This window comes from Cherax quadricarinatus, chromosome 73 (assembly GCF_038502225.1).
Source record: "Cherax quadricarinatus isolate ZL_2023a chromosome 73, ASM3850222v1, whole genome shotgun sequence".
NCBI lineage: Eukaryota > Metazoa > Arthropoda > Malacostraca > Decapoda > Parastacidae > Cherax > Cherax quadricarinatus.
Genome location: NC_091364.1, coordinates 953571 through 968254, shown reverse-complemented (window position 1 = coordinate 968254; position 14684 = coordinate 953571). Strand labels below are relative to the sequence as shown.

Here is a 14684-nt window from a genome sequence, read left to right as displayed (position 1 = left end):
CAGGGAAACCGGTTATTTTCATATAGTCGGACTTGAGTCCTGGAAATGGGAAGTACAATGCCTGCACTTTAAAGGAGGAGTTTTGGGATATTGGCAGTTTGGAGGGATATGTTGTGTATCTCTATACGTATATGCTTCTAAACTGTTGTATTCTGAGCACCTCTGCAAAAGCAGTGATAATGTGTGAGTGTGGTGAAAGTGTTGAATGATGATGAAAGTATTTTCTTTTTGGGGATTTTCTTTCTTTTTTTTGGGTCACCCTGCCTCGGTGGGAGACGGCCGACTTGTTGAAAAAAAAAAAATATATATATATATATATATTTATATATATATTTATATATATTTATATATATATTTATATATATATATATATATATATATTGTATATATATATAATATATATATATTTTTTTTTTTTTTTTTTTTTTCAACAAGTCGGCCGTCTCCCACCGAGGCACGGTGACCCAAAAAAAAGAAAGAAAATCCCCAAAAAGAAAATACTTTCATCATCATTCAACACTTTCACCACACTCACACATTATCACTGCTTTTGCAGAGGTGCTCAGAATACAACAGTTTAGAAGCATATACGTATAGAGATACACAACATATCCCTCCAAACTGCCAATATCCCAAAACTCCTATCCGCTGACACGTCCACTCCCAAATATCTGAATACATTCACCTCCTCCATACTCTCTCCCTCCAATCTGATATTCAATCTTTCATCACCTAATCTTTTTGTTATCCTCATAACCTTACTCTTTCCTGTATTCACCTTTAATTTTCTTCTTTTGCACACCCTACCAAATTCATCCACCAATCTCTGCAACTTCTCTTCAGAATCTCCCAAGAGCACAGTGTCATCAGCAAAGAGCAACTGTGACAACTCCCACTTTGTGTGTGATTCTTTATCTTTTAACTCCACGCCTCTTGCCAAGACCCTTGCATTTACTTCTCTTACAACCCCATCTATAAATATATTAAACAACCACGGTGACATCACACATCCTTGTCTAAGGCCTACTTTTACTGGGAAATAATTTCCCTCTTTCCTACATACTCTAACTTGAGCCTCACTATCCTCGTAAAAACTCTTCACTGCTTTCAGTAACCTACCTCCTACACCATACACTTGCAATATCTGCCACATTGCCCCTCTATCCACCCTGTCATACGCCTTTTCCAAATCCATAAATGCCACAAAGACCTCTTTAGCCTTATCTAAATACTGTTCACTTATATGTTTCACTGTAAACACCTGGTCCACACCTTTCCTAAAGCCTCCTTGTTCATCTGCTATCCTATTCTCCATCTTACTCTTAATTCTTTCAATAATAACTCTACCATACACTTTACCAGGAATACTCAGCAGACTTATCCCCCTATAATTTTTGCACTCTCTTTTATCCCCTTTGCCTTTATACAAAGGAACTATGCATGCTCTCTGCCAATCCCTAGGTACCTTACCCTCTTCCATACATTTATTAAATAATTGCACCAACCACTCCAAAACTATATCCCCACCTGCTTTTAACATTTCTATCTTTATCCCATCAATCCCGGCTGCCTTACCCCCTTTCATTTTACCTACTGCCTCACGAACTTCCCCCCACACTCACAACTGGCTCTTCCTCACTCCTACAAGATGTTATTCCTCCTTGTCCTATACACGAAATCACAGCTTCCCTATCTTCATCAACATTTAACAATTCCTCAAAATATTCCCTCCATCTTCCCAATACCTCTAACTCTCCATTTAATAACTCTCCTCTCCTATTTTTAACTGACAAATCCATTTGTTCTCTAGGCTTTCTTAACTTGTTAATCTCACTCCAAAACTTTTTCTTATTTTCAACAAAATTTGTTGATAACATATTTTTTTTTTTTTTTTTTTTCAACAAGTCGGTCGTCTCCCACTGAGGTAGGGTGACCCAAAAAAGAAAGAAAATCCCCAAAAAGAAAATACTTTCATCATCATTCAACACTTTCACCACACTCACACATTATCACTGCTTTTGCAGAGGTGCCCAGAATACAACAGTTTAGAAGCATATACGTATAAAGATACACAACATATCCCTCCAAACTGCCAATATCCCAAACCACTCCTTTAAAGTGCAGGCATTGTACTTCCCATTTCCAGGACTCAAGTTCAACTATATGAAAATAACCGGTTTCCCTGAATCCCTTCACTAAATATTACCCTGCTCACACTCCAACAGATCGTCAGGTCCCAAGTATCATTCGTCTCCATTCACTCCTATCTAACACGCTCATGCACGCTTGCTGGAAGTCCAAGCCCCTCGCCCACAAAACCTCCTTTACCCCCTCTTTCCAACCCTTTCGAGGACGACCCCTACCCCTCTTTCCTTCCCCTATAGATTTATATGCTTTCCATGTCATTCTACTTTGATCCATTCTCTCTAAATGACCAAACCACCTCAACAACCCCTCTCCTGCCCTCTCACTAATGCTTTTATTAACTCCACACCTTCTCCTAATTTCCACACTCCGAATTTTCTGCATAATATTTACACCACACATTGCCCTTTGACAGGACATCTCCACTGCCTCCAACCGTCTCCTCGCTGCTGCATTTACCACCCAAGCTTCACATCCATATAAGAGTGTTGGTACTACTATACTTTCATACATTCCCTTCTTTGCCTCCATAGATAACGTTTTTTGACTCCACATATACCTCAACGCACCACTCACCTTTTTTCCCTCATCAATTCTATGATTAACCTCATCCTTCATAAATCCATCCGCTGAAACGTCAACTCCCAAGTATCTGAAAACATTCACTTCTTCCATACTCCTCCTCCCCAATTTGATATCCAATTTTTCTTTATCTAAATCATTTGATACCCTCATCACCTTACTCTTTTCTATGTTGACTTTCAACTTTCTACCTTTACACACATTCTCAAACTCATCCACTAACCTTTGTAATTTTTCTTTAGAATCTCCCATAAGCACAGTATCATCAGCAAAAAGTAACTGTGTCAATTCCCATTTTGAATTTGATTCCCCATAATTTAATCTCACCCCTCTCCCGAACACCCTAGCATTTACTTCTTTTACAACCCCATCTATAAATATATTAAACAACCACGGTGACATTACACATCCCTGTCTAAGACCTACTTTTACCGGGAAGTAGTCTCCCTCTCTTCTACACACCCTAACCTGAGCCTCACTATCCTCATAAAAGCTCTTCACAGCATTTAGTAACCTACCACCTATTCCATACACTTGCAACATCTGCCACATTGCTCCTCTATCCACTCTATCATATGCCTTTTCCAAATCCATAAATGCAACAAAAACTTCCCTACCTTTATCTAAATACTGTTCACATATATGTTTCAATGTAAACACTTGATCTACACATCCCCTACCCACTCTGAAGCCTCCTTGCTCGTCCGCAATTCTACATTCTGTCTTACCTCTAATTCTTTCAATTATAACCCTACCGTATACTTTTCCTGGTATACTCAGTAAACTTATTCCTCTATAACTTTTACAATCTCTTTCGTCCCCTTTCCCTCTATATAAAGGGACTATACATGCTCTCCGCCAATCCCTAGGTACCTTCCCCTCTTTCATACATTTATTAAACAAAAGTACCAACCACTCCAACACTATATCCCCCCCTGCTTTTAACATTTCTGTCATGATCCCATCAGTTCCAGCTGCTTTACCCCCTTTCATTCTACGTAATGCCTCACGTACCTCCACCACACTCACATTCTGCTCTTCTTCACTCCTAAAAGATGGTACACCTCCCTGGCCAGTGCATGAAATCACCGCCTCCCTTTCTTCCTCAACATTTAAAAGTTCCTCAAAATATTCTCGCCATCTACCCAATACCTCCCTCTCCCCATCTACTAACTCCCCTACTCTGTTTTTAACTGACAAATCCATACCTTCCCTAGGCTTTCTTAACTTGTTTAACTCACTCCAAAATTTTTTCTTATTTTCATCAAAATTTCTTGACAGTGCCTCTCCCACTCTTTCATCTGCTCTCCTTTTGCACTCTCTCACCACTCTCTTCACCTTTCTTTTACTCTCCATATACTCTGCTCTTCTTATAACACTTCTGCTTTGTAAAAACCTCTCGTAAGCTACCTTTTTCTCTTTTATCACACCCTTTACTTCATCATTCCACCAATCACTCCTCTTTCCTCCTGCCCCCACCCTCCTATAACCACAAACTTCTGCCCCACATTCTAATACTGCATTTTTAAAACTATTCCAACCCTCTTCAACCCCCCCACTATTCATCTTTGCACTAGCCCACCTTTCTGCCAATAGTCGCTTATATCTCGCCCGAACTTCCTCCTCCCTTAGTTTATACACTTTCACCTCCCTCTTACTTGTTGTTGCCACCTTCCTCTTTTCCCATCTACCTCTTACTCTAACTGTAGCTACAACTAAATAATGATCCGATATATCAGTTGCCCCTCTATAAACATGTACATCCTGGAGCCTACCCATCAACCTTTTATCCACCAATACATAATCTAACAAACTACTTTCATTACGTGCTACATCATACCTTGTATATTTATTTATCCTCTTTTTCATAAAATATGTATTACTTATTACCAAATTTCTTTCTACACATAGCTCAATTAAAGGCTCCCTATTTACATTTACCCCTGGCACCCCAAAATTACCTACTACTCCCTCCATAACATTTTTACCCACTTTAGCATTGAAATCCCCAACCACCATTACTCTCACACTTGATTCAAAACTCCCCACGCATTCACTCAACATTTCCCAGAATCTCTCTCTCTCCTCTACACTTCTCTCTTCTCCAGGTGCATACACGCTTACTATAACCCACTTTTCACATCCAATCTTTATTTTACTCCACATAATCCTTGAATTTATACATTTGTAGTCCCTCTTTTCCTGCCATAGCTTATCCTTCAACATTATTGCTACTCCTTCTTTAGCTCTAACTCTATTTGAAACCCCTGACCTAATCCCATTTATACCTCTCCATTGAAACTCTCCCACCCCCTTCAGCTTTGTTTCACTTAAAGCCAGGACATCCAGTTTCTTCTCATTCATAACATCCACAATCATCTCTTTCTTATCATTTGCACAACATCCACGCACATTCAGACTTCCCACTTTGACAATTTTCTTCTTCTTATTCTTTTTAGTAATCTTTACAGGAAAAGGGGTTACTAGCCCATTGTTCCCGGCATTTTAGTTGACTTTTACAACACGCATGGCTTACGGAGGAAAGATTCTTATTCCACTTCCCCATGGATATAAAAGGAAAAGTAATAAGACCAAGAACTATTAAGATAAAATCAAAGAAAACTCAGATGAGTGTGTATAAATAAACGTGTACATGTATGTGTAGTGTGACCTAAGTGTAAGTAGAAGTAGCAAGACATGCCTGTAATCTTGCATATTTATGAGACAGACAAAAGATACCATATATATATATATAATATACTGTGTCACTGGCAGAGTATATACTTGTATTTTTTTTTAGATGCTGGGTGATTTATGGTAAGTCATTGATGTAAAGGAGGAAAAGAAGTCTCGGGATGTTTAAACTGGCATCTAATTTCACTGGAAAAGCAGTTTTATGGAGTTCCATGTAGGTTTGAAAAACTGCTGAATTTTACGGTATTTTTACATAGATTAGCTCAAAATGCAGTTAAGGTAGGACAGAATAATTATAAGATGTAGAAATAGGACATACATGTACATATAAATATGACGGAACTTGAGTAGCATTAGTTCCTACAGAAAACCAAATTCAGATTATATATTCAATAAGGTATTACACAGGTACTGAATGAACAATCAATATTTACTTACGAAAATAATAAAGTCTTACCATAGCTTTGCTGACATTGCCTCCTGTGGCAATAGCTTTGAAATGTGGTGAAGCATACACCAATCCTAGGTGAGCCAAATCTACCATCTCTTGCTCTTCCTGTGTCTTAACATCAATAACATGCAGGTGCTCTCTAGTGTCCATTACCGCTAGAGTGCGGGAGTTAAGCCATGCCATTCCCTGAATTACAAATGTCAAACCCATTTTCTGCAAAGGGATAAACTGAAGCTCCTCTTGACTACCATGAGTAAGCTGAAAGTATCATATATGGTATAAGAATTTGGTAGTTACCAACAAATTTTTATGTGAACACAAAAAACTTGATGATAAATAAAATTTCACTGTTAACAATGTATCTCCAACTACATAAATGGAGGTTATGAAAACATATTCTACAATACAGAAACACTAACTTCACTTGAAGACAAGTTTTGTGAAATGCACTTATCACTAACCAGAAAATGCCTGTACAACCATTTATGAATAAAAATATGTCATATATCTTCTCAGGAAAGCCTGCTCATTCTCCTCAGTTACTCACACTTATTTTATTCCATAACCCTGTACACTATAAGATTATGTTTTAAATCCTTAATGTGATCCATAATGCATACAGTGTTTAAAAAAACTAGCTGGCCCAGTGGCTAATGCGTCGGTCTGGAGTTTTGAGACTCTGATCACGGGTTCTAACCCCACCCGTGGTATGGTTTGTTTGCAATCATGTCATTACGATTTCATGAGTCACATAGTGTTCATTTTGGACTCTGTTTTTAAATTGAAATTTCTTGAATTCTTGAATTCAAGTTACTGATTGGTGTGGCATGCAAAGAGTACGTAACCTTTATTCGGCGCATGTACACACCCTCATTTACAGGCTATCTCCCCCAACCAGCGAACCAGGTTGCTAAGAGTTGATGATGGGGCCCCATTGTTCAACTAGTGACCAGGTTCTAGCCAATAAGAAGATGGTTTTGGCAATCGCAGAGGTTATGTGGGTACCACTCTCCTGTCTGCCCTTGTCATTCCCATTCTAGAGCTGGTTGAAGCGCGGTCTGCTATCTTGTGGCTTCTATTTCTGCCTTGCTTACCATGGAGTGCACTATACTTATCACTGTACATAGTGTACATATTGCTGTTCTAAATTGGTGAAGGATAATATAAGTCTAAACTTTTTCTGCTGTGTTTATTTTGCTCCCATTACACCCGGGATAACAGGCCATTTGGATTCCTGGGTTGTAATATGGGTAGCCTGTCCGAGAGCTGGAGCTGGACTTAGAGAAACGGTGAGCTTAGGGTGAAGCTCGTAGCAGGAACATTGTGCAGCTTGCTGTCTGGCATTGCATTAGCTTTGCCTACGCTTTACAAATTTTGCGTGTCAGTTACTGTTATGGTCAGCCTTGCTATTGTGTGATCATTCAACAGCTCGCTACTAGCTTGTTCGGTGTGCTCGCTTCGCTACGGTCAATCTTCTAGAACAGTGTAGCTGTCTGGCATTGCTTTACAAATTTTGCGTGTCAGTTGTTACTAGCCTGTTCGGTGTGGAGAATTTTGCAGTTGGCTTTGCTTGTATGCATATTCTGCAATTGTACTGTGCATAGCTAAGCATGTTCTGCAAATTAACATGTTACGTTGGGGTATTCTGCAATCATACTGTGCATAGCGAATAACTTATGCCACCTAGATGAGTCAGACGTCTGGTGTTGGCATATACTTTGCATAACCTACCCAAATTGTCCCTACAGCGTTGTTGGCAAATTGCTCGTTCCATTGGCAATAAATACAAACTCACTCTCACAGCTGCGCAACTGCGTTCACTGATTGCTGACAAACTTATAGAAGAAGAGATGGCACATCAGACTCCTCCCTCTACGGGAGCTAGGGCAAAAACTACTATGTTCTCGCAGGAGGAAGATGATACACCTACGGAGCAAAATGGTCAGTATAGTGCAGCTGGGTTGTCTCAAGGTGAATCAGCGTCGTTGGCACTTGAGCTGGCAAAAATCAATCTTGAGCAAACTAGGGAACAGAGAGCATTCGCAAGGGAAGAATTTGATAGGGAAAGAGAAAGGAGGCAGTTTTCGCATTCTGTAAATAATTTTAGTTTACAGAAAGCAGTACAGTTTGTTCCCCGCTTCAATGAAGCCGAACCAGAACAATTTTTCGAAAGCTTCGAAAATCAGGCTCGAGCCTTGAGGTGGCCGGAATAGCATTGGACATCGTTGGTTCATACAGCATTATTGGGTAAGGCACAGGAATTTACGTCAGCATTAAATGACGCTGAATTTTCCGATTATCAAGTAGTGAAGACCACAGTGTTGGGAGCATATACATGTATCCCAGCCAAATACAAAAAACTTTTCAAACTGGGTAGACGACAGCTTGGTCAATCCCTCGTGGACTTTGTGAGACAGCAAACCAAAGCTTTTACCAGCTGGTATAAAGTAAGTGGTGTCTCTACCTTTGAGGAGCTGGTACAGCTTATCCTGATTGATAACCTGCTGGAGTCTGTGGGACCAGAGGTTCGAGTCTTTCTGCAGGATCGTGACTTAACCACTGCATTGGAGGCAGCCAGGTTGGCTGATACCTTCGAAACTAACCGCTCTTTGTCCGAGCGGTCCCGTCTCTCTTTTCAACAGCCTGGCATGAGCAGAGATTGTCAACCTTGGAGAATGAAGTGCCAGCCGGAGAGAGAACGTCTACGTCAGCCAACTAAGTCACCTGGTGAGCCACGCTTCTCAACATATGGTCCACCTGTGGAGAGGCAAACTACTCATGGTGCATCTAGACAACAGTATCCAGAGACACCAGCCAGAACGACACCATTTGCAACGTCAGCAGGGAGTAAAGGGCAAGCCTCTCGTCTGCTTCCTCTGCAACAAAGTAGGTCACATCCGTCCCAACTGCCCCCACAAACCCCAGCCCATTGGGAAAATCTCTAATATCCCTAGTAACATGTCCCCTAGAGAAGTAGAAAAAGGTATGGCCCCTTATTATTGCAAGAGTATTATTTCCCTTCAGGAAAACTCAGAAACAACTGAAGTAAAGACCTTTAGAGATACTGGAGCATATTGCTCACTTGTAAGAGAAGGAATATTACCCCTTTCAGAGAACACTTCCTTGAATTCCTCTGTTTTATTGGAAGCATTTGGAGGAGCTATATATTCTGTCCCTTTGCATAAAATTTATGTACAGTGCAAATATTACACTGGGTACTTGACTGTAGGTGTCTCAAAAGGATTCCCCATGAAAGATGCCATGTTATTACTGGGTAATAACATTAATACTGTCAGTGCGTGTCCTGAACCTATAATGAGTAATTCTTCTCCGGTGTTGGCCATAACTCGGGCAACATCCCAAGGGTTGTCTGGAGAGAATGTTGACCTATCCTTGGACGACTCCGATCTCGGAATAGCCACATTGTTTCATGAGGCACACCGGCCGGAGCCTCGTAAATCAAGTGAACAGACCCCGATCAAGCCTTCCTATTCCCAGGTTGCAGGATTGCCAGATGTCTCTGTTTCCATGCCCGAGGGACTGTCCTTCTGGGAGGAACAACAAAAGGACCCTTCTTTAAAATTCGCTTTTGAGGCACCCATGGGTAAATCCTCTTTGGGTCATCCGGTCAGGTATGAAGTTAAAAACGATTATTTGATCTGCACTGAGACTGATAAGGAGATAGAGGGCCGGCAATTGTATGACAGGTTAGTGGTTCCAACCAAGTTTAGACCTCAAATATTAAATATAGCTCATAATACTTCATTAGGAGGTCACTTAGGAATTACAAAAACCTTGTATAGAATCACAAAAGAATTTTATTGGCCAAAATTAAAGAAAGATGTGAAGAATCATATTAGGTGTTGCCGAGAATGTCAGCAAGTAGGGAAACCTGGACATTCCATTAAACCTGCACCTCTCCAACCTATACCTGCTGATGGAGAACCTTTTGTAGATTTAATTATAGATTGTGTAGGTCCACTACCTAGGTCAAAGTCTGGAAATCAATATTTATTTACGATTATGGATAAAGTAACCAGATATCCTGAAGCAATTCCCATGCGTAGTATTAATACTAAAGTTATTCTCAAAGCTTTAACAAAATTCATTTCTTGTTTTGGCATTCCTAAAACTATTCAAAGTGATCAAGGTACTAACTTTACTGCCAAAGCATTTAGGGAAGTATTAACTAGGTTAGGGATAATCCACAACTTATCCACTGCCTATCATCCTCAGTCCCAAGGCGCCTTGGAAAGATTCCATCAGACGTTAAAAACTATGATGAGAACTTTTTGCATGCACTTTCCTACAGACTGGGATGAATCACTACCTTTGTTGCTGTTCTCAGTACGAGAGACGGTGCAAGAGTCTACAGGGTATAGTCCGTTTGAGCTGATCTTTGGGCACAATGTACGAGGTCCTCTTCGGGTGCTCAAAGAAGGATGGATGGGAGAAGACGTTAGCTCAACACTCTACAACCCGTCTTCAAGGTTGCAGGTGGCACGTCAGTTAGCCAAGGCTAACCTAAAGACAGCTCAAAGTAAGATGAAACAGAGGTATGACAGAAGTGCACAATTCCGCTCCTTCCATCCAGGAGACAAGGTGTTGGTGCAGGAACCTATACCTGGCCACACCTTGAAAGCTAGATTTACAGGACCTATGCAGATTATAAGTAGATTATCTGATGTAAACTATGTGGTAGCTCCCATTGATAAGACCTCAAAAACTAAAATTTACCACATCAATCAATTGAAATCTTTTCATACACCAGATAAAGTCCCAGTAATGACTCTGTCCTCTACCTCTGAGAACGACTCTGATTCTTTGCACTCTATCTCTGAAATTAATATTAAACTTTCAAATTCTGTCCTCCTCAAGGATCCTAGCCCTTTAATGGAGGGACTATCTGAAACGCAAGCAACAAATTTAACTGAGCTTCTATAGTCATATCCTAATATTTTTTCGGATGTGCCGAAAAAATGTACGTTAGGTTATCATGATGTAGATGTGGGAAACTCTAAACCAATTAAACTCTCCCCCTACAGAGCTAATCCTGAAAAGCAAAGGTTACTTCAGCAGGAAGTAGAATTTTTGTTAAAGCATGGTTTAGTGGAGGAGTCATCTAGTCCATGGGCTTCACCGTGCATCCTTGTGAAGAAGGCTGATGGAGGGTTTCGTATGTGTACAGACTACCGTAAGGTGAATGAGGTCACAATTACAGATGCTTACCCTCTTCCTCGTCTGGATGACGTAATTGACTTTGTGGGTAAGGTTATTTTTGTGTCCAAGTTAGATCTCCTAAAAGGTTACTATCAGGTACCTTTGACGAATAAGGCGAAGGAAATCTCTGCCTTCGTAATTCCAGGAGGTCATTATCAATACACAGTTACCCCCTTCGGAATGAAAAATTCCCCCTCTTCATTCCAGAAACTTATCCATCAGGCTATTAAAGGACTTGAAGGCACGGCAGCGTACCTAGATGATATTGTTGTGGTGTCTGATACTTGGGATCAACACCTACTTAGACTTAAGGCTCTTTTTGAGACCTTTAAGAGTTCCCATTTAACAGTTAATTTATCTAAATCTTCCTTTGGCCAGGCCACTATCACTTTTCTAGGCCATGAAGTAGGTAGTGGTAAAGTTGCACCTAAACTTGCTAAAGTTCTTGCTATTAAAGATTATCCAGTTCCTCATGATAGGAAATCTCTTCAACGTTTCCTAGGCATGATAGGATTTTAATAGTTCCCTTTAACTGGACCTCAGACTGTAACGCTGCTTTTAATAAAGCAAAAAGAATATTGTGTACTGCACCCATTCTTTTGTCTCCAGACTTCTCCAAACCTTTTTCATTACAGGTTGATGCTTGTGAGTCTGGGGTTGGGGCAGTACTATTACAAATCGAGAATGAGGAGTTGCAGCCTGTAGCATACTTTTCAGCCAAGTTCCAGCCACATCAGAGGGCTTACTCTACCATTGAAAAAGAAGCCCTCGCGCTGGTACTGGCTTTGGAGCATTTCGATGTTTATGTGGGCCAGACATCGCAGGTGGTCACAGTCTACAGTGATCACAATCCTCTAGTATATCTCCAAGCCATGAAGAACCACAACACAAGGCTCATGCGCTGGACGCTAAGACTGCAACCATACTCACTCAGAATTAAATATACTGCCGGCAAAGAAAATGTGTTGGTGGACTCATTATCTAGAGTCTAATATTTTTATTTATTTAGGTTAGGATGTTATATTATTTGTGGTAACCCCTTTTCACGCTCTTTTTTTTTATCCCCTGGTGTGGGGTTTTTTTTTAGTGAGGGGATGCGGGCTACCGTCCGCCTGTATCTTGGACCTATGCTAGCCTGACTGACTGCTGTCTCACTCTTAAGTTTAGGGTTTGGCTTTTAGTCACGAGAAAAGCTGAGCTCTATCGAAGAGTTGGATGGTGGAGAGGAAAGGCGGTCCCATTATTTTGTGCTATGGCGGCACGGTTACCACTGGGAGGTGGCAGCCTAATCCTGAGCCTTCTCGGGGTGGGGGTGTGGCATGCAAAGAGTACGTAACCTTTATTCGGCGCATGTACACACCCTCATTTACAGGCTATCTCCCCCAACCAGCGAACCAGGTTGCTATTGTTGATGATGGGGCCCCGTCGTTCAACTAGTGACCAGGTTCTAGCCAATAAGAAGATGGTTTTGGCAATCGCAGAGGTTATGTGGGTACCACTCTCCTGTCTGCCCTTGTCATTCCCATTCTAGAGCTGGTTGAAGCACAGTCTGCTATCTTGTGGCTTCTATTTCTGCCTTGCTTACCGTGGAGTGCACTATACTTATCACTGTACATAGTGTACATATTGCTGTTCTAAATTGGTGAAGGATAATATAAGTCTAAACTTTTTCTGCTGTGTTTATTTTGATCCCATTACACCTGGGATAACAGGCCATTTGGATTCCTGGGTTGTAATAACTGGTGTGCACTGATAGCTGAATGGGTGGTTTCTTGTGCTCATTTGAAAGAATGAAAGGCAAATTAGTGAAACAGCTAAGAATCTGGTCATATTGAGCAATGGAAATGGCTGAAAATAGGAGGATTATGATAAGATGCTTACTCAACTGATAAAACATTTAATATGTCTCCACTACAATAATAAATAAAAACATTGTAGTACAGACTCACCTGATAGAAATACACAGTTTTCTCACGCCCAAATGCTAACACAGGATCAATAACTCTTGTTCCATCTGGCATCTGTATCACAACAAACTGCCAGGACAGAAGAGGAAGGGTTGAAACTGAAGCCTTCAATGGATGTGAGAACAGAACCTTGAGTTGGGGTCGTAGAGAAACCACAATAACCTGTAAAGTAAAACATTTATGGTAGGGGTAGCGGTCCTCCTTTGAAAGGTTGGAGGGAGTGCGAGTGTGAGCATGTTAGATAGGAGTGAATGGAGACAAATGGTTTCTGGGAACTGATGAGCTGTTGGAGTGTGAGAAGGGTAATATTTTGTGAAGGGATTCAAGGAAACTGGTTAGCCAGACTTGAGTCCAGGAGGTGGGAAGTACAATGTCTGTACTTTAAAGGAGGGGTTTGGAATACAGTGGACCCTCGACCAGCGATATTAATCCGTTCCTGAGAGCTCATCGTTAATCGAAATTATCGTTAGTCGAGTTAATTTTCCCCATAAGAAATAATGGAAATCAAATTAATCTGTGCAAGACACCCAAAAGTATTGAAAAAAAAAAAAATTTTACCACATGAAATATTAATTTTAATACACACAAGCTCAAGAAGACATGCACAGTTACATGACACTTACCTTTATTGAAAATCTGGTGATGATTGATGGGATGGGAGGAGGGGAGAGTGTTGATGGTGTTAGTGTTTAGAAGGGGAATCCCCTTCCATTAGGAATTCAGGTGGCAAGTCCTTTTTCGGGGTTACTTCCCTTCTTCTTTTAATGCCACTAGGACCAGCTTGAGAGTCACTGGACCTCTGTCGCACAACATATCTGTCCATAGAGGCCTGTACCTCCCGTTCCTTTATGACATTCCTAAAGTGTTTCACAACACTGTCAGTGTCACAATTAAACACTTGTTCAGGTTTCAATTCTTCACTGTCTATGTACTCCTTGAATTCCTGCACATATTTTTCAGCTGCTTTTTGGTCCAAACTGGCAGCCTCACCATGCCTTATCACACTATGAATGCCACTACGATTCTTAAATCTCTCAAACCAACCTTTGCTGGCCTTAAATTCACTCACATCACCACTAGTTGCTGGCATTTTTCTAATTAAATCCTCATGCAACTTCCTAGCCTTTTCACATGTGATCGCTTGAGAGATGCTATCTCCTGCTATCTGTTTTTCATTTATCCACACCAATAACAGTCTCTCAACATCTTCTATCACTTGCGATCCCAGTTTTGAAAACATAGTTGCACCTTTGGCAAGAACAGTTTCCTTGATTGCCGTTTTCTTGGCCACAATAGTAGCGATGGTTGACTGGGGTTTTGTGTACAACCTGGCCAGCTCGGAGACACGCACTCCACTTTCATACTTAGCAATGATCTCTTTCTTCATATCCATAGTAATTCTCACCCTTTTTGCTGTAGGGTTGGCACTAGAAGCTTTCTTGGGGCCCTTGGTGACTTGTTTTGCAGGTGCAATCACTAAAAAGGCTGTGATAATATGAAATGTTACGATTGTATGCTTGGAAGCTACCGCGGTGGCTGGCTGGCTTGTAAACACTGGCCAGAAGTGGACGCGTCTCAGACGAAACAAATAGTGTTGGTCGAGTTTTTTAGCGCTAGTCGAGGCA

At 40.9% G+C, this 14684-nt stretch overlaps 1 protein-coding gene across 2 annotated transcripts in view; it reads right to left on the bottom strand.

Annotated features, from left to right (window-relative positions):
- Vps8 (vacuolar protein sorting 8) overlaps positions 1–14684 on the bottom strand; it is a 97807-nt gene that overhangs the window by 57749 nt on the left and 25374 nt on the right. For both annotated transcript variants that reach the window (XM_070100519.1, XM_070100518.1), the window contains exons 7-8: positions 13042–13221; positions 5879–6130 (exon numbers count right to left, since the gene is read on the bottom strand). In XM_070100519.1, the coding sequence (XP_069956620.1) occupies positions 5879–6130; positions 13042–13221 (432 nt within the window). The remainder of the gene's footprint in view (positions 1–5878; positions 6131–13041; positions 13222–14684) is intronic.